The sequence below is a fragment of the Erythrolamprus reginae genome, chromosome Z, assembly GCF_031021105.1.
Source record: "Erythrolamprus reginae isolate rEryReg1 chromosome Z, rEryReg1.hap1, whole genome shotgun sequence".
Taxonomy (NCBI): Eukaryota; Metazoa; Chordata; class Lepidosauria; order Squamata; family Dipsadidae; genus Erythrolamprus; species Erythrolamprus reginae.
The window spans coordinates 7344435-7369694 of NC_091963.1; the positions used below are offsets into that span (position 1 = coordinate 7344435).

The following is a 25260-nucleotide window of genomic DNA, read 5'->3' on the forward strand; positions in this document are numbered from 1 at the left end:
TTGCTCTCTTTCTCTCTCCCTTCCTCCCTCCCTCTATGTCTTTCTCTCTCTCTTCTTCCCTCCCTCTCTTTCTCTTTCTCTCTCTTGCTTTCTCTCTCTCTTGCTCTCTTTCTTTCTCTCTTTCTTTCTTTTTATTGTTCTCTTTCTCTCTCTTTTGCTTTCTCTCTCTTGTTCTCTTTCTCGCTCGCTCGCTCACTCTTTCTCTCTCTTTCTTTCTCTCTTTCTTTCTCTCTCTTCCTTTATTTCTCTCTCTGAGCTTCGCGGCACACCTGACCATGTCTCGCGGCACACTAGTGTGCCACGGCACACTGGTTGAAAAACACTGGTTTAGTCGACGGGACCCGGAGAAGGCCAACTCTGTGGGACCTAATTGGTCGCTGGGATTCGTGTGGCAGAAGGCAGTCCCGGAGATATGTATGTAGTGGAAAGATAGATTGTAAATTTCCCGAGTAAATAGTTTTCACGGCTTTACGATGAAATTAAATAACCAAATATTATTTGATGCATGTATAATTTTGCTGATGGTCTGATATACAAATCCATCATGTACGATATGACCAATTATCAGCTGTCTTTCTCAGAACGTTTGTTTGTCTCCTTTTGCAATCCCAACGCAGAAAGATGCCAAATTTTTCTTTTTCAACGGCCCATAATTTCCTCCGTTTCACTCCCGAATCTTTGGATTCAGTTCGAAAGAGAATTGCTAAGAAGAAAGCCAATTCCTCCAGAGACTTGGAAAAGGACAATAATGAAACAGAAGAAGAAAATATTCAACCGCAACTCGATCTGAAAGTTTTTAAAAAGCTGCCTGTCCTTTATGGGAAGCCTCCTCCTTGGCTCATCGGAGAACCGTTGGAAGATGTTGACCCCTATTACAGAGATCACGAGGTAATACATTTGTTTGTTTGTTTGTTTTAAAAAAAAATCTTTTTTTTTTTTTGGTATAAAATGTTTTTGTGAGATTATAGTAAGTTACCGTAGACTCAAAAGTAAAGTTTCTTTTTTAAAGAGCTGAAACATCAAATGGGTCAGTGTTCAATGAATGGAGGAATCTTAAACAGTTGAATTGTGAAATACGTGTCTGAATTTCAAGTAGAAAATATGTACTTTATTTACTCTGGAATTAATTGTTGGTAGATAGTTGCTGTCAGAGATACATCTGTAGATTAGAACCTATGATAATACATGCATCTGGATTTCACAGATAATAAGGAAACCAAGATGTATGAAGTTAAAAGCCATTCTATTTTATTTTAGTTTAATGAAAAAAAATGGATTTTTATTAATCCAGGATCTATGGCAGTTCAAAAGCTGAGACAGTGTCTTCCAGAGTCTCTTATACGTCAGTTGAGGGAAACAATGTGAGCATAAATTGATGTAGCCTTCTCTGAATTTCAAAACTGTCAGACAGAACTGGGGAAAATAGTGGATGTCCTTCAAACTGAGATACTAGAAGGTAAACATTCTGGGTTTGCAAAAGTGCATTTCTTAGAGAAAAAGTCGAAAGAGGCACTGGGGGAAAAAAAATTGGAGGTTTAGACATTAAATGAACCAGGACAGGCAATTAAATGATAAAGGCTAAACGAAGACACATATAAGGATTAATTGGGATCCATTAACATTTATTACAACTCAAAAGTGCATTACTGCTTATAGAAACATAGAAACATAGAAGACTGATGGCAGAAAAAGACCTCATGGTCCATCTAGTCTGCCCTTATACTATTTTCTGTATTTTATCTTAGGATGGATATATGTTTATCCCAGGCATGTTTAAATTCAGTGACTGTGGATTTATCTACCACGTCTGCTGGAAGTTTGTTCCAAGGATCTTTCAGTAAAATAATATTTTCTCATGTTGCTTTTGATCTTTCCCCCAACTAACTTCAGATTGTGTCCCCTTGTTCTCGTGTTCACTTTCCTATTAAAAACACTTCCCTCCTGGACCTTATTTAACCCTTTAACATATTTAAATGTTTCGATCATGTCCCCCCTTTTCCTTCTGTCCTCCAGACTATAGAGATTGAGTTCATGAAGTCTTTCCTGATACGTTTTATGCTTAAGACCTTCCACCATTCTTGTAGCCCGTCTTTGGACCCATTCAATTTTGTCAATATCTTTTTGTAGGTGAGGTCTCCAGAAGTGAACACAGTATTCCAAATGTGGTTATACTGTACAGCCTTACCTCCGTTCTCCACAATATTCCCAGTAATTTTTGTTTCCAAGCTATGCTAAGATATAGCCCGTCTCCAGTCTTCTTTCAATTGTATCATAATATCACATCATAATGATGCCTACAAAAAGATATTGACAAAATTGAACGGGTCCAAAGACGGGCTACAAGAATGGTGGAAGGTCTTAAGCATAAAACTTATCAGGAAAGACTTCATGAACTCAATCTCTATAGTCTGGAGGACAGAAGGAAAAGGGGGGACATGATCGAAACATTTAAATATATTAAAGGGTTAAATAAGGTCCAGGAGGGAAGTGTTTTTAATAGGAAAGTGAACACAAGAACAAGGGGAGACAATCTGAAGTTAGTTGGGGGAAAGATCAAAAACAACGTGAGAAAATATTATTTCACTGAAAGAGTAGTAGATCCTTGGAACAAACTTCCAGCAGATGTGGTTGGTAAATCCACAGTAACTGAATTTAAACATGCCTGGGATAAACATATATCCATTGTAAGATAAAATACAGGAAATAGTATAAGGGCAGACTAGATGGACCATGAGGTCTTTTTCTGCCGTCAGTCTTCTATGTTTCTGTTTCTATGCTTCAAATGATATATGTCTTCGCCCCTTTCCCATTTCAAGAAACAAAATTACTAGTTGGAAAATCAAGAACTGGGTTTCCTAAGGCTGCCCTGCAGAAAAGCAGCCCCTTGGAAAGTGCACAGGCATTGTAGTCAGAAAAGAGGTGTACAGTACAAGTAGTCCTTGACGTACAACTACAATTGAGTCCAAAATTTCCATTGCTAAGCAAGACAGTTTATTAAGTGAGTTTTGCCACATTTTATGATCTTTCTTGCCACGGTTGTTAAATGAATCACTGAAGTTGCTAATTTGGTCACACAATTGTTAAGTGAATTTGTTTTCCTTAAGAGGTCAGTAAGGGGCGAGTACAAGTGCACTAGAGTGCCTTCCGTCCCCTGTCCTATTGCTCTCCTATATCTCCTATACCTTTATTCTTTTCCTATATCTCTTCTTCTATTCTTTCACTAATATGTTCTATTACTATATCTTCTTTTCTATTCGTTCATAGATATATTTTACTATGAGTATCTCTTTTTTTTTCTTTTTCTTTTTACAAACTCGACCAGATACAAATCCAATATATAGTTTTCACATATTTTTTACTATAGTGATAAGAGACTTTAGATATACATGAACAGAATATTTACTAGTAAATCTTATAATCTCTATGTTTAGATTAATTCAACGCTAGCATTTAAATACTCAGTCGGCTAACCTGATACTAGGGAATGAGCTAATAAATTAGGAACTGGTTCCCGTTTTCAATACAGCTTCCCCGGATATTCGCCTCCCCTTTGACTTTCTTTACTTCCTCTATTTCCTTTGTTCTCTTTACTCTCTCCCCTCTTTTCCTATTCCCATCTTTTCTACCCCTCCTTTTTTTCTCTCTTTAAATTTCTATGTTCACAATTTGTTATACCATGCTAAGACTTAATTGTTTTCTGTTTTGACTTTTATGTTTTGTATATTTGTAAAAATAATAATAATAATAATAATAAAAATAGAGTATCTCCTCTATAACCTTCATCATGTATTTTACTATGTGTATATAGATATATACCCACTAAAACCCTCATTGTGTATTGGAATAAATAAATAAATAAATAATAAAATAATAAAATAAATAAATAAATAAATAAATAAATAAATAAATAAATAAATAAATAGGGGGGACATGATCGAAACATTTAAATATGTTAAAGGGTTAAATAGGGTTCAGGAGGGAAGTGTTTTTAACAGGAAAGTGAACACAAGAACAAGGGGACACAATCTGAAGTTAGTTGGGGGAAAGATCAAAGGCAACATGAGAAAGTATTATTTTACTGAAAGAGTAGTAGATCCTTGGAACAAACTTCCAGCAGACGTGGTTGGTAAATCCACAGTAACCGAATTTAAACATGCCTGGGATAAACATATATCCATTGTAAGATAAAATACAGGAAATAGTAAAAGGGCAGACTAGATGGACCATGGGGTCTTTTTCTGCCGTCAGTCTTCTATGTTTCTATGTTTCTATAATAAAATAAAATAAAATAAAATAAAACTAAAACACAATTTCATTGCCAGAGCTCACGATAAGCTTATCAACAAAGAAAGCAATTAGCGCTAGAATGTAGCAAAGGAGCAAACACAGTACAGTACCTCTTACTTGCTAAACCTATTTCCAAAACAAACTAGCCAGATTTCTGTATCCTGCCTTTTTTCAGGAACAGAAATTAACCTTTTCCCTTCCAAACAAAGTTGAATATGGAAAATTATCCCACCAATAAATACGTATAGGATTAAATGTCACCAAGCACAGAATTAAACTTCAGCATAAACTAGTTTTAGACCAAAACTCGGAAAGGATATGTAAACTCATGTTTGAAAGTCGATCTTTCTAGCTAGTCAAGAAGACTTGCTGAATGTCAATCACGTTGGTTTCTTGTTATTAAAAGATTCTTTTTGGCAGCTCCGCTTCGTTGTTCAATTATTTCCTCAAAGTGCTGATTGTGGCATTCCAGCTAGAAGAACTCCAACAGGGGAGTATTTTCTCCCAACAGCAGGGTAGAAAGCTTAAAATAACCCTTCCCCTTTAAGAAAGTCAATCCTAGCAAAGTAGCAGCAAAGGAAAAAAACAAAACAAGATTCTGGTGACAGTAAGTCTGGGCGTACTGCCAAGAACCTTTAGCTATGTAATAAGGATTAACTGAGAGGCATTTTCTGTAAGCAGGGCAATAAAGATTAGACTAGAAACAACACCTTACAGGATTAGCACTGTAAAGTGTGAAGAAAACAAAACAAAAGGAGATTTCTTCCAACCACCGGTTTTCCGAACTGCTTAGAAAGTTAACTACTGGTTCTATTGAATCGGAACCATACACTTTATTTATTTGTTTATTGGATTTGTATGCTGCCCCTCTCCGGAGACTCGGAGCGGCTAACAGCAACAATAAAACAGTGTTATTAGAAATTATTAAAAATCCATTAATATAAAAACCAAACATACATACATACATACCATGCATAGAATTGTAAAGACCTAGGGGGAATGAGGATCTCAATTCCCCCATGCCTGGCAGCAGAGGTGGGTTTTAAGTTGTTTACGAAAGGCAATTCTACCTCTGGTTATAAATAAACTGGTCACTAAATGAATAGTTATAAGACTACCTATAGAAGAAAAGGGTTAAAAATCGATCTAAATTGTAAAGTCCACGAATGGTACCTGCTATGAGGAATCACAAAACATTAAAATTGGCTACTTTTTCTACCCAATGTAAGCATTAGGAATCTATCTAAGGGTTTTCTGTTCTTTTAAAATCTGGTAATGTGTCTCGTTATTTACAGTGATAGGATAGGACCAGTAGCAGGTTGTAGCTGGTAAGACACAATACGGTGTCCCGGTAGGGAACGTGGACCTGTGTACGCAGCTCTGCATTCCTGACATGTGTGCGCCCATGCCCGCACAAGATTTGGCTTCTGCGCAGGTGCAGGAAGCCAAGTCTTTTACTCGTGAGATTTTGGCGGGTTTTGGCATTTTTTTGCTTCCGCTAAGCAAAAAATTGCCGAAAATCGGTGAAATCTTCTGCACGCACAGAAGCCAAATCTTTTGTGGGCATGGTGTGCACTCATCAGGGACGTGGAGATGATGCGTGGGCCTCGATGCATGCTGACGCACACATGCCCACCTACCAGATGCGTGTGTTGGTCACCGGGAGCGCACCCGGAGCACCAGTGATGGGGAACCCTTGCCTGGATAGGACTTTCTGACTTTCTGTATAAGAGTATTTGCTAAGATGGGTATGTAGTGTTTCTCCATGACTAATTGTACAACTGCATTGAATTTATATTGCTGAAAGTATTATTATTATTATTATTATTATTATTATTATTATTATTATTATTATTTAGATTTGTATGCCGCCCCTCTCAGAAGTCTTCCTAACCTGATGTCTTTAAGATCCATTTAGATTTGGCCATTCTAGAAATTCTAGTCCAACCCAAAGGCTCTAAACTGAGAGTTTGGTTACTACCTTTGAAAAGTGTTCGGAAACTTCAGATCGTGCAGAATGCGGCCGCGAGAGCTATCGTGGGGCTTCCTAGATTCACCCATGTTTCTACAACACTCTGTGGTCTGCACTGGCTGCCGATCAGTTTCTGGTCACAATTCAAAGTGTTGGTAATGACCTTTAAAGTCCTACATGGCATTGGGCCAGAATACCTCCGGAACCGCCTTCTACCACACGAATCCCAGCGGCCGATAAGGTCCCACAGAGTTGGCCTTCTCCGGGTCCCGTCGACCAAACAATGTCGTTTGGCGGGCCCCAGGGGAAGAGCCTTTTCTGTGGTGGCCCCGGCCCTCTGGAATCAACTTCCCCCGGAGATTAGAACGGCCACCACCCTCCTTGTCTTTCGCAAGTTACTTAAGACCCACCTATATCACCAGGCATGGGGGAACTAAGACATCTCCCCCAGGCTTATTATATTTCATGTTTGATGTGTATGTGCTGTATGGTTTTTAATTGCTGGGGTTTTTATATATTTTATTATTAGATTTGTTCCATTGTTATACTGTTTTTATTACTGTTGTAAGCCGCCCCGAGTCTTTGGAGAGGGGCGGCATACAAATCTAATAAATTATTATTATTATTATTATTATTATTATTATTATTATTATTATTACATCATTTATATAAATAATATTTAAAATGCTCTTAAAAACCTTTTTTAAACAGTGTTACTCACAAAGAATTTACCTATATTTTACAGACGTTTATGGTGCTATCATCCAGAAGCAGAATCTTTCGATTTTCAGCCTCGAAATCTTTATTTTTATTTAGTCCTTTCCACCCACTAAGAAGACTAACAATAAAAATTTTAATACATGTATATCCTTCTAATGTGAAAATGTTTCGGTAAATATGAAGGTTAGCTCTTTTTACATGCATACCAATCTAGGCTGGATTCATATAGCATCCAAAAATGAGATTTATAATTCAGTTTATCATGCAAATCTACCCACCGTTCTATCTTTTTATACATTCATGATATGCCAAAATATTGTTTATGGTTTGGAATCTAGCATAATACGTGAAGACAATTGTATTTTTAGATGCTACAATGGTTGCCAGGCCTTTCTTCTTCTTCTATATACAGGTAGTACCTCTAGATACGAGCTGCTCTACATGCGAGTATTTCAAGATATGAGCTAGGAGGGGAGAGACATTTCTGTTCTACTCCCGAGCTGAAATTTGGGATACGAGTCGAGCGTCCACTAGGTGGCGCAAGAATCCTTGCTTTTGGTTAGAATCCTTGCTTTTGGTAATCTCGGAGGGGAAAAAAGTTATTTGTTCCAGAATACGAGTTGCCTCGAGATACAAGCTCCCTTATGGAACCAATTATGCTCGTATCTAGGGGTACCACTGTACTGTCCTCTTAGACTAAAGAAACACAGGAGGCCTCTTACTTCTTTGCTTTTCTACCAAATACAAATAATTCTCAACCTGCAACTGCAATTGAGTCAAAAATTGTTGCGAGATACTTGTTAAGTGAGCTTTGCCTCATATTACAACTTTTTTTTTTAAAGTGAATTACTGTGGTTGTTAAGTATCATGATTGTTATGTGAAGCTGACTTCCCCATTGACTTCACTTGTCAGAAAATTGTACTGTAAACAGGACCCCGGGATCAACGGTGGGTTTCCCCGGGTTCAGACCAGTTCTTAGAATTGGTAGCAGCGGGAGGCTCCACCCACTCACCCAGGAGGCTTTTGCACATGTGCAGAAGTATTGCATGAGCGTGCAGGTGAAACAGTAACAAACTAATTCAGAACCCACTACTGCCCGGGATATTGCAGTCAATGTACATAATGAGCCAGTTGCCATTTTGATCACGTAACCATGGGAAAGCTGCAACAGTTGTTAAATGTGAAAAACAATCATAAGTCACTTTTTTCAGTGCTGTTGTAACTTTGCTGATTATAAGTCAAGGACTACCTATAGCAGTGATTTTCAACTTTTTTTGAGCCCCGGCACATTTTTTACATTTACAAAACCATGGGGCACATTGAGGGGGGGGGGGGCTAAAAAAAGTTTGGAAAAAAAATTCTCTCTCTCTCTCTTCCTCCCTTTCGTTCTATTTCTCTCTCCCTCCCTCTTTCTCTCCCTTCCTCTGTTTTTCTCTGTCTCTCTTCATCCCTCTTTCTTTCTTTCTCTCTTCCTTCTTTTCTCTTTTTTGCTCTCTTTCTCTCTCCCTTCCTACCTCCCTCTATGTCTTTCTCTCTCCCACCTTCCCTCCCTCTCTTTCTCTCTCTTTCTCTCTCTCTTGCTTTCTTTCTCTCTTGTTCTCTTTCTCTCTCTCTCGTTCTCTTTCTTTTTCTCTCTCTTGCTTTCTCTCTCTCTCTCTCATTCTCTTTCTTTTTCTCTCTCTTTCTTTCTTTCTCTCTATTGCTTTCTTTCTTTCTCTCTTTCTTTCTCTCCCTCTTGCAATTTCTTTCTCTCTCTCTTTCTTTCTCTCTTGTTTTCTTTCTCTCTCTGAGCTTCGCGGCACACCTGACCATTGAAAAACACTGACCTATAGTGAGGGCCTTGTATTCAATCTTTATTTCTGTGTGACAAAAAGCCTGTAGTAATTTGATATCTCTAACAATTACAGGCGTGTATGACTTTTTCAACTTGAATAAGACTATTCAGCTGGTGGCTCAGTGGTTAGAGTGCAGTACTGCAGGCTACTTCAGCTAACTACTAGCTTTGGTTCAGCAGTTCAAATCTCACCCGATGAATCCCAATAAGGGCAAAACCAGTCACATAATACATCAGCAGTAATCACAGCAATAGCTGGGTTATATTAAATTTGGAATAGATCTTTTGTGATCCCGGCAACTTTATATCATTTTTGATTGAATTCACTTGTTCTATTCATCCCCCCAAAAATCCAAAGACTTGGGTTCCTCAGTTCTTTCATGATGATCAAAATTAGGCGGGCTGGATTTATAACAAAACATCTTTGAGGTTGAATGTGAGATTACATAAATTACTTAGGAGAGTGAATTCAGTTAGACCTATTGTAAAATGATAGAAACAAAATTGCTTGGAAATGCTTTGGCACTGGCATTAATAGTAAATAAATAAGTTTGCACTCCAAATTTGTGATATACGATAGTCCCCAAATGGAAGCATTGAATTTCAAATAGTTATTTCGAGTAAGATAATCAAGATGGAAACTTGAGTGCAATTTGTTTTCATTTGTAGGAGTTGAACATCAAATTCTGCTTGGGTCAGTATCAACCGGGAGGGAGAGTTGTAATAGTGGAGAACTGAGTAGAACAACTGCATTATCCTGTTTTTTGAAATGCTCACTTTAATTTAAGAAAAACAACCACTTTTTAGCATATTAACCAATAACTGAAATTGATTTTTCTTTCTTCAAATGAAGATAATTTCCTTAACATTGTTCACTATGTTTATTGCATTTATAACATGTGTTGTTCTTGTCAACTGCGTCTTTATGGCATTAAACACTCCTTTAACTGATGCCAACAATACTGAGTAAGTATATTCTAAACTTTCATATTTTTGTCACAAGCAATAATTAATGGAAATAACGGGCTACTTGATACAGCAACACAATATAAGCATCACTGCTAAATCCAAAAAAGTTCAGAGAAACAGTCCAAATTCTGAAGGCTGAGAATTTAAGATAGCATAGCAGGTACTAGCCTTAACACGTTTACAGCAAGCTGACCGAACTTTTGTCAGAAACTTTTATAACCAGAAAATAACCAGTAAGTTATTTTAATTATTTTCTTTGTTGATGGGGGGAAAAAACCCCTCTGATTTTAAACTGTATTCATGAGGTGAGTCATAAAGTCAAGTTGCCATCAGGACTTAGAGCAACAAAGCTCCAAACTTCAGTTACATGCATTGTGCATGCACACATATTAAAAAGATCTTGGGATTCCATTCTTTCTGGAATCAAGGATCCATTCCTCAGGAACTGAAAAATGCATCCATTGTATACCTCTACAAGAGGAAAGGGAATCAACAAGTTTGCCTAGAAAGTTTAGAACTAAGACGCCTTAAACAAGATCTAAGTACTGTATTGCCCACAAGATCATACGCTGCAACGTTCTGCCTGTCGGCGACTACTTCAGCTTCAACCACAACAACACAAGAGCACACAACAGATTTAAACTTAATATTAACCGCTCCAAACTTGACTGTAAAAAATATGACTTCAGTAACCGAGTTGTCGAAACGTGGAACTCATTACCGGACTCTGTAGTGTCATCCCCAAACCCCCAACATCCTTAGATTATCTGCGGTTGACCTATCCAGACTCCTAAGAGGTCAGTAAGGGGCGAGTACAAGTGCACTAGGGTGCCTTCCGTCCCCTGTCCTATTGCTCTCCTATATCTCCTATTCCTTTCTTCTATTCTTACATCTCTCCTTCTATTCTTTCATTGATATGTTCTATTACTATGCCTTCTTTTCTATTATTTCTTAGATATATTTTACTATGAGTATCTCCTCTATAATCTTCATCATGTATTTTATTATGTGTATATAGATATATACACACTAAAAACCTCATTGTGTATTGGACAAAATAAATAAATAAAATAAATAAAAATTATAGATATCACTGCTTTCCATCGCAGGCAAGATCCTTGCATGAGTGTTGCTGAACTGCCTGACTGACCACCTAGAACAAAGTTTATTACCCAAGACACAGTGTGATTTACGCAGAATGTGGCATGATCTTTGCAGCTCGACAGCTCCAAGAGAAGCGTCAAGAGCAGATTTGTGAATTGTACATTTATTTTTATTTATTTATTCATTCATTCAGTCATTTATTTATTTATTTATTTATTTTGTCCAAAAACACAATAATACACAATGAAGTTTATAGAGGATACACTCAAAGTAAAATATATCAAGGAAAGAATAGGAGAGAAAATATAGGAATAGAATATATCAATAGAAGAAAAGTTAGAGGGATAGAAGAGAAGATATATGAGATATAAGAGAGACAATAGGACAGGGGACGGAAGGCACTCTAGTGCACCTATGCACTCCCCTTACTAACCTCTTAGGAATCCGGAGAAGTCAACCATGGATAGTCTAAGGGTAAAATGTTGGGGGTTAGATGATGACACCACAGAGTCCGCTAATGAGTTCCACGCTTTGACAATTCGATTACTGCAGTTGTATTTTTTACAGTCAAGTTTGAAGCGGTTAATATTTAGCTTAAATCTGTTGTTAGCTCTTGTGTTGTTTTGGTTGAAGTTGAAGTAGTTGTTGATAGGCAGGACATTGCAGTATATGATCTTGTGTTTGAGACATCATAGTTCTAAGCTTTCTAGACCCAGGATTGTAAGTCTAGTTTCGTAGGGTGTTCTGTTATGAGTGGAGGAGTGAAGGGCTCTTCTGGTAAAGTAACACCCTTTTCGAGAGTGTTAATGTCCGAGATGCGGTATGAGTTCCAAACAGATGAGCTGTATTCGAGGATGGGTCTGGCAAAAGTTTTGTAAGCTCTGGTAAGTAGTGTGAGATTGCCAGAACAGAAGCTGAGTAGGATTAGGTTAAACAACTCTTGAAGCCTTCTTGGCAATGTAGTTGCAGTGGGCTTTGGAACTTAGGTCTTTTGTTATTAGTACTCCGAGGTCTTTAACTGAGTGGGGGTTATCTGTGATAATTTTTTTATTCAGTTTATATTTGGAATTCAAATTCTTTTTGCCGATGTGTTGGACAGAGCATTTGCTGGTTGAGATTTGGAGTTGCCATGTGTTACGCCAATCAGAAACAGAGTCTAGGTCTTTTGGGAAAGTTTGTTGTCGGTGGAGTTGAAGAGTTTTACATCGTCTGAGAAGAGAACACAGTTGCTTGTGATGTGATCACAAAGGTCATTGATGTAGAGAATGAAGAGCGTAGGTCCCAGTATGCTACCTTGGGGGACACCACTTTTAACAGGCATGGGGTGGATATGGTGCTTCCAATTTTAACCACTTGTTATCTGTTTGACAGGAATGCTGTGATCCAGCTGTGGAGGGATCCTGAGATGCCATAGGATTGAGTTTTAGGAGTAGTTTGTCGTGCACCACCGAATCAAAGGCTTTGCAGAAGTCGATGTAAATTGCATCTATAGCTTTTCCTTGATCAAGATGAGTTGTCCATATGTTTTTGCAGTGGAGGAGCTGCAGGTTTCAGGATAGTTTTTTCCTGAATCCAAATTGTTTGTTAGAGAGCAGATTATTAGTTTCGAGGTGGAGAGTAATTGAATGATTTATGATTGATTCCATGACTTTGCATGGGACACAGCATAGTGATATTGGTCTATAGTTTTACATCGTCTGAGAAGAGAACACAGTTGCTTGTGATGTGAAACCACATTTTTGCTTTGTTACTAAAAAGAACAAGAAACGTTAATCAGAGACGCCCCTTGTTACTCAAAGAGCCCCTTCTTCTGCTCCCATCACTAATACAGTGGTACCTCTACTTAAGAACTTAATTCGTTCCGTGACTAGGTTCTTAAGTAGAAGCAATTTTTCCCATAGGAATCAATGTAAAAGCAAATAAGGCGTGCAAACCCATTAGGAAAGAAATAAAAGCTCGGAATTTGGGTGGGAGGAGGAGGAGGAAGAAGAGGAGGAGAAGGACAGTCGCTGCCGAAGGAAGAAGGTGAGGTGAGGGGAATTTTAAAAATTCCAAAACTTTAAGGTTTAAAAAAAAGAGAGAGACTCTGAGGTCTCACCCAGCACGAGGCTGCCTCCCATGCAGAGAGAAATGGCACTCTCAAATTTCCTGGGTTCTTAAGTAGAAAATGGATCTTAAGAAGAGGCAAAAAAAATCTTGAATACCCGGTTTTTATATAGAAAAGTTCTTAAGTAGAAGCGTTCTTAAGTAGAGGTACCACTGTATTGAGATAGTCAGTACTGTAAACTGAATATCCTCTTTTTTCTGTTTCTAATGGCTTTTTTGTCCTTTGCTGCCTTCATTTACAGAATTATTTTCATCAGCATCTATACAGCGGAGTTTGTAGTCAAAGTGGTAGCAAGAGGATTTGTTTGTAATGAATTCACTTACCTGCGAGATACTTGGAATATCTTGGATTTCCTTGTTTTAATTATGACGTAAGTTTGGGTGTTTCTTTGCTGGTTGAAACCCCTGTAGAGATAGCGAGATGAGCTGAAACTCTTCCTAGCTTTTAATGAGAGGGGAGAGTTTTGATCTAAGGGATTGCATGTAAGCAATCAGCCTAACTTTTCGGAAATAAGTAGCTTATTTGGTTTATTTATTCACTTTATATAGTTTTCTTTTAGAACGGGCTGCCCTGGACACAACGCTGAGGAACATGATGTAGGTAATAGTACAGGTGTCAGGTAGTACACGGGTCATACTCCCTGTGGCACGTTCCCCGGGATCACGTGTCCCTCCTGGCATTGCTCCATGCCCCACCAGGGCAGCACGGCCTACTATTTGAGAAGCACTGGTCAAGGTGCTGGAGTAGAGACTCAATGTCCTACCTTAGGCATGAAATCCAGATGGATTACTTTGGGATAATCCCTCTCTCTCTCAGCCTAACCCATGGGGTTAGGAGGAAGGAGTAGCAGGTCTGTTTCAGTGAAGGGCTCCCCGTTGCCAGTGCTCCCGGTCCGCTCCCGGTCACAGTGCACCCAGCACACTCCCGGTTATGGCACTCCCAGTACACTCCCCGTTGCCATCGCTCCTGTTACACTCCCATACACGGCACTCCCGGTACACTCCCTGTTGCCAGTGCTCCCAATATACTCCCAGTCACGGCATGCCCGGTACACTCCCCATCGCCAGTGTTCCCGGTACACTCCTGGTCATGGTGTGGGCGGGTGCACTTCCTGTTGCCAGCGCTCCTGGTACACTCCCGGTCATGGCACTCCCGGTACACTCCCCATCGCCAGCGCTCCTGGTACACTCCCGGTCATGGCACTCCCAGTACACTCCCCATCGCCAGCGCTCCCAGTACACTCCCGGTCATGGCACTCCCAGTACACTCCCCATTGCCAGCGCTCCCAGTACACTCCTGGTCATGGCACTCCCAGTACACTCCCCGTCGCCAGCGCTCCCGGTACACTCCTGGTCATGGTGCAGGTGGGTGCACTTCCTGTTGCCAGCGCTCCTGGTACACTCCCGGTCATGGCACTCCCGGTACACTCCCCATTGCCGGTGCTCCCGGTACACTCCCGGTCATGGCACTCCCGGTACACTCCCCATCGCCAGCGCTCCAGGTACACTCCCGGTCATGGCACTCCCGGTACACTCCCTGTCGCCAGCACTCCCGGTACACTCCCGGTCATGGCACTCCCGGTACACTCCCCGTCGCCAGCACTCCCGGTACACTCCCGGTCATGGCACTCCCGATACACTCCCCATCGCCAGCACTCCTGGTACACTCCCGGTCATGGCACTCCCGATACACTCCCCATCGCCAGCACTCCTGGTACACTCCCGGTCATGGCACTCCCGGTACACTCCCTGTCGCCAGCACTCCCGGTACACTCCCGGTCATGGCACTCCCGATACACTCCCCATCGCCAGCACTCCCGGTACACTCCCGGTCATGGCACTCCCGGTACACTCCCCGTCGCCAGCACTCCCGGTACACTCCCGGTCATGGCACTCCCGATACACTCCCCATCGCCAGCACTCCTGGTACACTCCCGGTCATGGCACTCCCGGTACACTCCCTGTCGCCAGCACTCCCGGTACACTCCCGGTCATGGCACTCCCGGTACACTCCCCGTCGGCAGCGCTCCCGGTACACTCCCGGTCATGGTGCAGGTGGGTGCACATCCGGTATGCTCATGCACACACGCTGGTGAGAGATTTGGCTTTTGTGCATGCACAGGAAGTGAAATCTCATGCGAGGATATGCGTGCAAGATTTCACCAATTTTTGGTGATTTCTTTGCTTCCGTGCATGCACAAGAAGCAAAATCTCATACAAAGACACTTTCTAGTGTGAGATTTTTCTGATTTTTGGTGATTTATTTGCTTCTGCACATGCGGAAAGCAAAAAATGCAAAAATCGCTGAAATCTTATGCACGCGACCGTCCTTGCGTGAGATTTCGCTTCCTGTGCATGCGCAGAAGCCGAATCTCACATAGGCACACACGTCGAGGATGCGGAGATGCATCTCCATTTTTCCTACTGGGATGGAGCACTGGACCTTCCATGCTACAGTCCAATATTGGTCTGTTCACTGCCTTGAGTTATCTGCAAAATAATATAATAGACAACAACCTAATAAATGATTATAAAAGTGGGCTGCTCCCTACTCATCATTAGATTTAATGCCATGCCTTTGTAGGAGGACCTGAAAATAAAATAATGCTCACAGAGCTTTATAACAGACCAAATGTAATATTTTGTTTCCAAAGTGTTTTGTAAACGCCTAGCTTCCGGCAAATGCTCAGCAAAACATTGGGCAGGGCTTAGCGGAAGCTACGTGTTTGTAATAGATTTCATAGCTTTTTGCTGTGTCTCTTGGGAAGCTGGGTTGAGGATATACCGAGAAACAAGATGAAGTGCTGTATGTTTTGCAGCATTTCCCCAGTAGCTCTGGGACAGACATTTCTTCCTTCTTCTCCTGACTCACAGCTGCTGCAATTTCTTTTTCCCTTAATAAGTCACGTGACTTTGCCACTCCTTGTAGCACTCTTTGTTTATTGTCTAGTAAGATTCTATGTCCTCTTTTCCAAAGCAAATCAGGGAAGGAACATGACACCAATTGGGGGCCTTTGCTGTGCTTTCCCACTGGCCTGCAGGAGGGAGTATTGGCCAGGAATGTGAACAATCAAAACATAAGAGGTGGAAATACAGGTTTCAAGATGCTGAAGAAGGTTTGAAGTATGAGGTATATGGAGGTGATCCTCTAAATCGATGAACCAAAATAATGTGAAGTAAACTTCATAATTCAATCCCTGGGGAGGGCAAAACGGCTTCTCCCAGCCCCCCGGAGGCCCTCTGGAGGCCAGAAACGGTCTGTTTCCCAACTTCTGGTGGGCCCAGTAGGTTCGTGTTTCACCCTCCAAGGCTCCAAAGGGCTTTCCTTTGGCTAAAAACTCTCTCCCCCACCAACCCCAGAGCCTCTGTGTGAGCCAAAAATCAGTTGGCCGGCACACACTTGCACATTGGAGCTGAGCTAGGAAACGGCTCTGGTGCCCGCAGATATGGCTTGGCGTTCTACCTGTGGCACCCGTGCCATGGGTTGGCCATCACTGTACTAGAATGTATGGTTTTTAGCCTGGTATTTTAACCAATAGACCAAACTGGCTTTTTAAACTACAGTAGTACCTCTAGATACGAGCTGCTCCACATGCGAGTATTCCAAGTTACGAGCCGAGACGCCAGCAAAATTTCTGTTCGACACCTGAGCTCAAATTCGGGATACGAGCCGAGCTTCCACTAGGTGGCACATGGATCTCCTTGCTTCCAGTTATCTCGGTGCGAAAAACAAAGTCTAAAGGCATTCGTTTGAGATGCGAGTTGATCGACTTACGAGCTCGGGTCTGGAACGAATTAAACTTGTATGTCGAGGTACCACTGTAAATAATACAACAAAGAGTTACAATTTGCCCTCTCATTTAGTAGTAGCATTTTCAGCTTTTCTGCCCTGGATATTTTCATACTTTCACCCAGTCTAACCCTGTCTGCTAACATCAGCTGCCCAAGTATTCCTAGGTCCTGCTACCAAAACAATTGCATTGAGAATGTTTGGAAATTAGTCTGTTATCTCTGTGGTTCAAACCCACTCTTTTCAGTAGGCGGTATGATACTGCTGACAGGAGTATGCGCGTATCACTGAAAAACATCTGCCTGTCCCAGGTCTTTGGAAAGGACTTAATAGGTGGGTAGACATTCCAAATCCAGTCTAATCACTGGGCAGACTTTACAACCAGCCATGATAATTTATTAAACTTCTATGCTATTCAACTCACAGCAACTCTGCAAAGGATTATGTTCTAATATTATGGTATCTTTATGCAGATATGTAGCTCTCAATCAAAAATATGGCAGCATTTCAGCTCTCCGAATTTTCAGGATTCTGAGAACGTTAAAGGCAGTTTCTGTAATTCCAGGTAAATATGTAGCAGTTTTTATTGCTAATATACAAAATTTGCAAACTGCATGCCTGTTAAGGATTTAAAGACTATGTTATAGGAACATATATCAAAATAATAATAAAATAGTCTTGCTAAAAAATGAACTGGTCCACTTTAAGCTGACCTGCTATATTTCTGCCTGATAAAATGACTGTTGTTCTGGGATGTCTGGAATCTAATCCCCAACTTCAAGTCTTGGTAATAATAACGAGGGAGTCCTTATTATGCGATGGGAAATAATTAGTGTGAATTCAGAATATGTCATGCTTAAATGGACTTTAAAGAGGCACAGCAAGAGCTAACTCAAATATGAATCTTAATAAGAAAATTAATATATAGTCCTTGACTTAGAAGCACAATTGGTAAGTTAGAATGTAGAATAGCAGAGTTGGAAGGGACCTTGGAGGTCTTCTAGTCCAACCCCCTGTTTAGGCAGGAAACCCTACATCACTTCAGACAAATGGTTATCCAGCCTCTTCTTAAAATCTTCCAGTGTTGGAGCTTCTGGAGGCAAGTTGTCAAACTCAAGGCCTGTGGGCCAGACCCGGCCCATGGAGTGCTTAGATGTAGCCCACAGGGCCAATCTAGAAAGAACGAAGGACCGGCCCACAGTGCTTCTGCCAGTGAAAATGGCGCTCAGGAATGCCATAGGCAGCCCTCCTGAGCTCTGGTTTTACTGACAGAAGGTTGAAGGAAGTTGGGAGCCTGTTCTTGCTGCAGAACACTTGTGCCGCCACAGGCACCTCCGACACGAGTGACATCAAGCAGACCATTATTATTTTTATTATTATTTATTAGATTTGTATGCCGCCCCTCTCCGAAGACTCGGGGCGGCTCACAACGGTAATAAAACAATATTATAGCGAAACAAATCTAATATTAAAAGAAGCATATAAAACCCTATCATATTAAAAAGCAAACAGCACATACCAAACATAAATATAAAAATATTTTTAAAAAGCCTGGGGGAAAAGGTGTCTCATCTCCCCCATGCCTGGCGGTATAGATGGGTCTTGAGTAATTTACGGAAGACAAGAAGGGTGGGGGCAGTTCTAATCTCCAGAGGGAGTTGATTCCCGAGAGCCGGGGCTGCCACAGAGAAGGCTCTTCCCCTGGGGCCTGCCAAACGACATTGTTTAGTCGACGGGACCTGGAGAAGGCCAGCTCTGTGGGACCTTATCGGTCGCTGGGATTCGTGTGGTAGCAGGCGGTTCCGAAGCTACTCTGGTCCACTGCCATATGCAGTTATTCCCATTCATTCAATTCAATCATGCACAACATCAGCCAGAGACAATCTCGTCTCTCATGCCCCTCCATGCCTGCTGGTTGAAATAGTCCAGGATGTGAGGGGTGTGTAGATATGTTCACAGCCCTCTTTCTGACTTTTACAGCATACAGGTCCTCAAGTTGTGTTTTCTGCAATTCTGAATATCCATTGAAGTCTTGTTTGGTTGCTTTATAGAAAGCTCTACAAGTACAAATGACGGAGTATCAGAGTTTGTTGCAGAAAAATCAATTTCCAGAAGCACACACAGATGACTGATTCAGTTGGATTCATTAACTTCTTTGTAATACACAAACACACCCACAAAATGCCACAAGCAAATGATTTCTTCAAGTAAATACAAGCAGGCGACTTAGTTTCATTTCAGCAGAGCAGACAAGCACAGAGTGAACAGAGTGCAGAGTAGATTGAGCCACGCCCAGCCTTAAGCTTAAGTTTCCAGTTTTGATTCTCTGCACAGACTCAGAAGTGTTTAGCTGACTTAGTTGCTATGCCTATGCATTGGCTGACCGTATTAACACGGCTCTCCCAGTTGACGAATACCTTAACACGGATTCAATAATTCCTCTGCAGAATTGTATCAATAATTCCTGGGACAGTCTGAACATTCTGAATTCAGGGATGTTCAGAAAGAACATTTTTTTGTTGTTCCTTTTTAATGATGGTTGTAAAGTTAGGTGTCCGTTTCAAATCCTGCGAGGTTATAGAACTCAGAAACATAACAATGTCTTCCTCTGCCATAGGCTTGAAAGTCATTATATCTTCCCTTCTTCAGTCGGTGAAAAAACTTGCAAATGTGATGTTACTGACGGTTTTCTCTTTGGCCGTGTTTGCATTGGTTGGTCTTCAGCTCTTCATGGGTAACTTAAGATATAATTGTGTTCCCTGTGAGAACATTACTGAAAGGTTCAACAAAACTGATTGTTTATTAAAGGATACAGGTAATGTATAAGTTCCCACTCTTTTGGTAAGCTTTATGTCATATATGTTATAAACCAATTATTGTATTAATACAGTGGTTCTCAACCTGGGGGTTGAGACCCCTTTGGGTGTCGAATTACTATGTCGCAGGGATCACCTAAGACCATGGGAAAAGACAAATTTCCCATTGTGTTAGTGTTCTGTCTGGGTCCCCCCAGACGCCAACACCAACTAAAAAGAGTAGCCAGACACACTGGTACAAAGCAAAGGCAGTTTATATATTTGAAAGCAAACACAGGTAACAAAAACTGTTCTTACAGACAGGAACGTTATGAAGCTTCACAGAGGTTTCACGACAGCCAGGCAATAAAACAGGATTCTTGCTGGCAAAAACAACACTGGAGGTAATAAAACCCACGCCTCCCCCAAGTCTTCAGCCTTCGAAGCCACAAGCCAGGATCAGAGACGCCAAGAATCGAAGCAAGGTCACAGGACTCCCAATTGATAACTCTCCACAATACAGTAAGGGCGGGCCTGCCTTTTCAACCCTGCTGAGGAGAACCACACCCAAACCCAGCTGTTGCCAATTCAGGGATGGAAATACCTTGCTAATTGGCCCCTTCTTTGGGCTGCCCGTCTCTGCCTCATATCTATGATAGCCTGGGCGTCTTCATCTAATGAATCCAGGCTACTCGCTGGTGTGAGCCCCCCCCCGGGGGTCTCAGGCTGTTCTCCCTCCTCCTCGTCCTGACATTCCTCTTCCCCGTCTGCCTGGTCCTCCTCCTCCTCCTGTTCCTCGTCCTCCCCCTCTGAGCATGGATCCGGCAGAGTTCCAGCCGTTCCCTGAGGGGCCTCAGGCTGAATCACAACAGTTAGGAACTAAAGCTTCTATTCTGACGCCTTGGAATATATTTTTACAATCTGACCAATCAGGTTCTTACAGTGGGCGTGTCCCTCTGACCTTCCTGCCAATCAGTTTAAAGCTTTATTGGGAGAATTGGCACTAGAGTTATGGTTGGGGGTCGCCACAACATGAGGGACTGTATTAAGGGCTCCCGGCATTAGAAATGTTGAGAACCACTGTATTAATAACTGTATTAACACCATTTATTTGTGGCCCATGTCCTGAGCACTTTAGTTAAACTAAATGAGCTGCAAATTAAGAAATATAAAACCCATTAAGTCATAGAACTGTGGCATTGTCAAGGCAGCCTTGATTATTTATCTCACACTTCATACCTTTTTCCCAGGTCATATCTGTATGAGAGATGGAAAACCCATAACAGACCTTATTCTTGTACAGATCTTATCGTTTGGGAGTTTTTCCTTACACAGAAATAAAATCTTATGATCATTATTTCTGGTTTGGGATCAAACATATTTTGTTAGTTTGTTCATCTCCATATGATGATCCATAAAATTTCCACAAACTTGTGCTTTTAGGATCTGGATTTGAAGAATTAAATCTCTCAATAGTCACATAATTGAGGGTTTATGTTTTTTTTTTTATGGTAGCATCCAGGGTCACGTGACCATGTTTTACAACAGTTTTGCTGAAAATCAACACTTTGGGGCAAAATTGCATTTATACTGAACTACATGATACCTCGTCTTACCAACCCTTCTCTTCATATGAACTTTTCGTGATATGAACCCAGTGCTTAAGATTTTTCTTGCCTCTTCTTCTGAACTATTTTCACCTTATGAACCAGAGCCGCCACCTCTGGGATACCCCGCCTCCGGATTCCCCTGAGGCTCCCCTTGCTGGGATTCAAAGCAGCACCGGCAAAAATGAAGGGAACCCTTCGGCTGCAGATTCCCTTCGGCTGACAACGGAAGTCCGGAGGTGGGGTTTCCCAGCGAGTGCAGCCTCAGGGGAATCCCCACGTTTCGGCTGGCAACGGAAGTCCGGAGGCGGGGATTCCCAGCGGTGCAAGGCAAAAGGGGTGACTTTTGGGATGGGGTTGCACGCATTATTTGCTTTTACATTGATTCCTAAGGGGGAAATTGCTTCGTCTTATGAACTTTTCATCTTATGAACCTGGTCACGGAACGAATTAAGTTTGTTTTTTGTTTTTTTATAATCAATTCTTTCGTTTTTGAGTATTGTGTGTATTGATGTATTGTTTTCCTTTCTCTGCACCGTATTTGTCCTGTTTTTGTTTTAGTGTAAATAATTAATAAAAACTATTTTTTTAAAAAAAAATAAGTTCGTAAGACGAGGCATCACTCTATTGTTTTGTTTAAAATCACAGTGTTCACTTAACTGTGGTTTCATTTAACAACCATAGTGATTTGCTTAATGATTTCTAAAAAAGTTTTAAAATAAAACTGGTTATATGAATGAACTGTTTTATGATCATTACACCATACTGTATTGGATAGACTACCTGTACCTCTGCATTTGTAAAACCACAAAAATTGTTGTTTTACAGTTGGTAAAATCATTGAACTTTTCACTCACTCAACATGTAATCCAGTAGTTCTCAACCTGGGGGTCAGGACCCCTTTGGGGATCAAACGACCGTTTCACAGGGGTCGCCTAAGACTATGGGAAAAGACAAATTTCCCATTGTGTTAGGAACTAAAGCTTCTATTCTGGTGCCATGGAACATATTTTTACAATTCGACCAATCAGGCGTTTACAGTGGGGGTGTCCCCCTGACCTTCCTGCCAATCATCTTAAAGCTCTGTTTAGGGAGAATTGGCGCTAGACTTATGGTTGGAGGTCACCACAACATGAGGAACTATATTAAGGGGTCGCGGCATTAGAAAGGTTGAGAACCACTGTTCAGGTTTCCTCGTGTATCCTATGTTGCCTTAATACACTACTCCAAATTATTGCAATTTTTTAATGAATTGAGATTGGGGACATGTGAGGTATAATTACCCAACAAATAAAACACAGACAAGGGGAAGCTTTAGGCTGCCATTTTAATTGTGAATCTACAATGGATATTTTTTTCTTTCTTTTGAGGGAAACAGTTTGTTGAAATACTTCAGATATATTCTCGGTTTTTCAGAAATGCCTCCATTTATATTATTTGGAGGTTTTCCTGTTATCTTGCCTTTTGTTTTTTAGGCTCCTGTGGTCTTTTCTTCCCTCACATCCTACCTATCCACTCCACCCCCAGATTCTGAAATAAGGATTTTATTTTAAAAAGTCGCACCAGCTCTAATTTGCAGACTAATAAATTATTCTTTATGCAGAAGTTATCCAATGGATGGTTTTATCCATGCATGTCAGGATAGGATGATATTTTAAATAATTCATTTTTTTCTCCCCAGAAAATTATGGCAACTATTTCAGTAGAACTCCTAAGCTATGTGGATTCAGCCAAAATGCTAAGTACATACCTTTTTTTCTCTCAAAACATTTTAATTGTAAAATAGAATTGTTTTCAGAATAATTGAGGTTACACTAAAGCAGTTAGGAAAGATTCTATATAATCTTCCTATATTTTTTATTCTTAAAATGCTGGGCCTTTTAAATTTTGAGGTAAGGATGATATGGTCACTGTAGGCCAGCCTGGCCATGAGGCCAAAATAGATCAATGCTTTAAGTGCCTGAGACGCTGTTGGAGAAACTAGTCCTTGTCTTTTAGTGGAGCAGGAAATTTTAGGTGATTGTCTGGTGATAATTGAAAGGAAAAAATGTGAATATGGAGTACCTTGGTAGTCAACTGCTTTGAAAGCTCCTCAAATTTGGTACTCAATGCATTTTGACATGAAAAGTTTGGTCCTGGTGCTCATTGTTTGTTTGGTATTTGACTCACAAGCTTGAACTTGTTGGCATCAGCTGCAAATAACTTAAGGCAGCAAATATTTATTGATTTGTTTGTTTGTTTGTTTGTTCATTCGTTCATTCATTCGTTCATTCATTCATTCATTCATTTATTTGATTTATATGCCACCCCTCCCCGAAGACTCAGAAATATATCCAACAGATCTTTCTTTTCCTGTTCTTTCTACAACAATCCACCTTTGACGTGGGTTGGGCTGGAAGAATGACTGTCCCAAAGTCATGCATGGCTAAAGCAGGACTAAACCTCACCAACTCCCTTAGGAGGAATGGCTTACATACCATGTCACTGGGTGGGAGTAGCTTGCTGGCCATGTGACTAGATGTCATGTGACTGTATAGGAATGGCTTGAAGGTCATGTGACCAGGTGGGGGGTGGCTTCTAAGTCATGTGACTGATTACTGGGGGGGCAGAATAGTATGAGGTGCCTTTGGTGAGGTTGCCCGTCTGCCCCTTTGCTCTTCTAAGCATACTGCTGAGAAAATTGATGCTCCATCCTTTGCTGCTGCCTGGATGTATTTAGTCCTCATTCATGAGTCTGTATGCCAAATATCCTCTGAAATGCTGCCCTCCTAGAAATTTAAAAAATAATTCTGCACACACTCACAGACTCAAAGACTGGGCTCCTCCATTAACCGATGCCTCATCACAGGTGCATAATAAAGAAAGAAACCCTGATAAATTTAAAAAAATCGTTCTTTACCGGCGCAGCAGGTCCTCTTCTTGCCAAACAAAGAATTTGTAAAGTAGTTTAAGAGACTGCAAAAAGTAAGGAAGGCAACTTGCAAGCCGCAAGCTAGAGAAACAAAACTTTCCTCTAAAGGCCAGCATCGGTGTATAGAGAAGCAAGATGGACAGGGAAGTGATTGGCGAGCCCGCAAATTAGGAAACTGCTGACTCATCAATCACTCTCCCTGCACATGCGCAGATGGATTTTTAAAATAAACAAATAAATAATATTTTTAAAAAGATTTTTAAAAAGATTTTTGCTGGCGGAACTGTGTTCCACCCCATTCCACCTGCTGCCCAGCCCACCCCTGGGCACGACTATTTTCTTTGTTCGTGGGTGCTCAAGAACAGCTGAAAATGAAACTGTTATCAACAATGAATTGAATGCTTTGTTGCCAGCACTGGTTTCTAAAAGGGAGACTTTTCTTAAAGGCTAAGGCTCAGGACAAATTATTAGCAATACTGTACATTTGAAAAAAGTAAACCCATACAAGAAAATTCATGTCAGATAGCCCAGGGGTTGGCAACCTTAAACACTCAAAGAGCCACAAAGATCCTAAGCGGAAATGCCCTGTTCAATTCTGGAGCCAACTGGAAGTCCACTTCCCTTGCCATAGAGTCTCCTCCTCCTAGCATGGCATCCTTTTTCCTCTACTGACCAGAAGTTTGGTTCTCCCACCATAGAGTCTCCTCCTAGTGCGGCATTCTTTTTTCTCTACCTGTCCTAACTGAAAGCCCTATCAATAGTAGAACCGACTGGCAACAGGGAGCCATAACAGAGGGATGAAAGAGCCACATGCCAATTGCTGAACCCTGAGCTAGCCAGTATTATAAAAGGCATATTTCGAGTACAGTGTTCCCTCGACTTTGGCGGGGGATGCGTTCCGAGACCACCCGCGAAAGTCGAATTTCCGCGAAGTAGAGATGCAGAAGTAAATACACTATTTTTGACTATGGACTCACAAGCCTTCCCTTAACACTTTAAACCCTTACATTACAATTTCCCAATCCCTTAGCAACCATTTAGATTATTACTCACCATGTTTATTTATTAAAGTTTATTTAAAAAAATATTTATTAAAGGTGGACAAAAGTTTAGCGATGTCATATGATGTCATCGGGCGGGAAAAACCGTGGTATAGGGGAAAAA

The 25260-nt window shown here is 41.0% G+C and overlaps 1 protein-coding gene across 1 annotated transcript in view; it reads left to right on the top strand.

The window, feature by feature from the left end:
- The first annotated feature begins 621 nt into the window (after positions 1-621).
- Positions 622-25260, top strand: part of LOC139153307 (sodium channel protein type 5 subunit alpha-like) — an 83228-nt gene continuing 58589 nt past the window's right edge. The window contains 6 exon segments of the mRNA XM_070727057.1: positions 622-888; positions 7005-7144; positions 11758-11775; positions 17287-17348; positions 19401-19598; positions 22867-22927. Coding sequence (XP_070583158.1) covers positions 622-888; positions 7005-7144; positions 11758-11775; positions 17287-17348; positions 19401-19598; positions 22867-22927 — 746 coding nt within the window.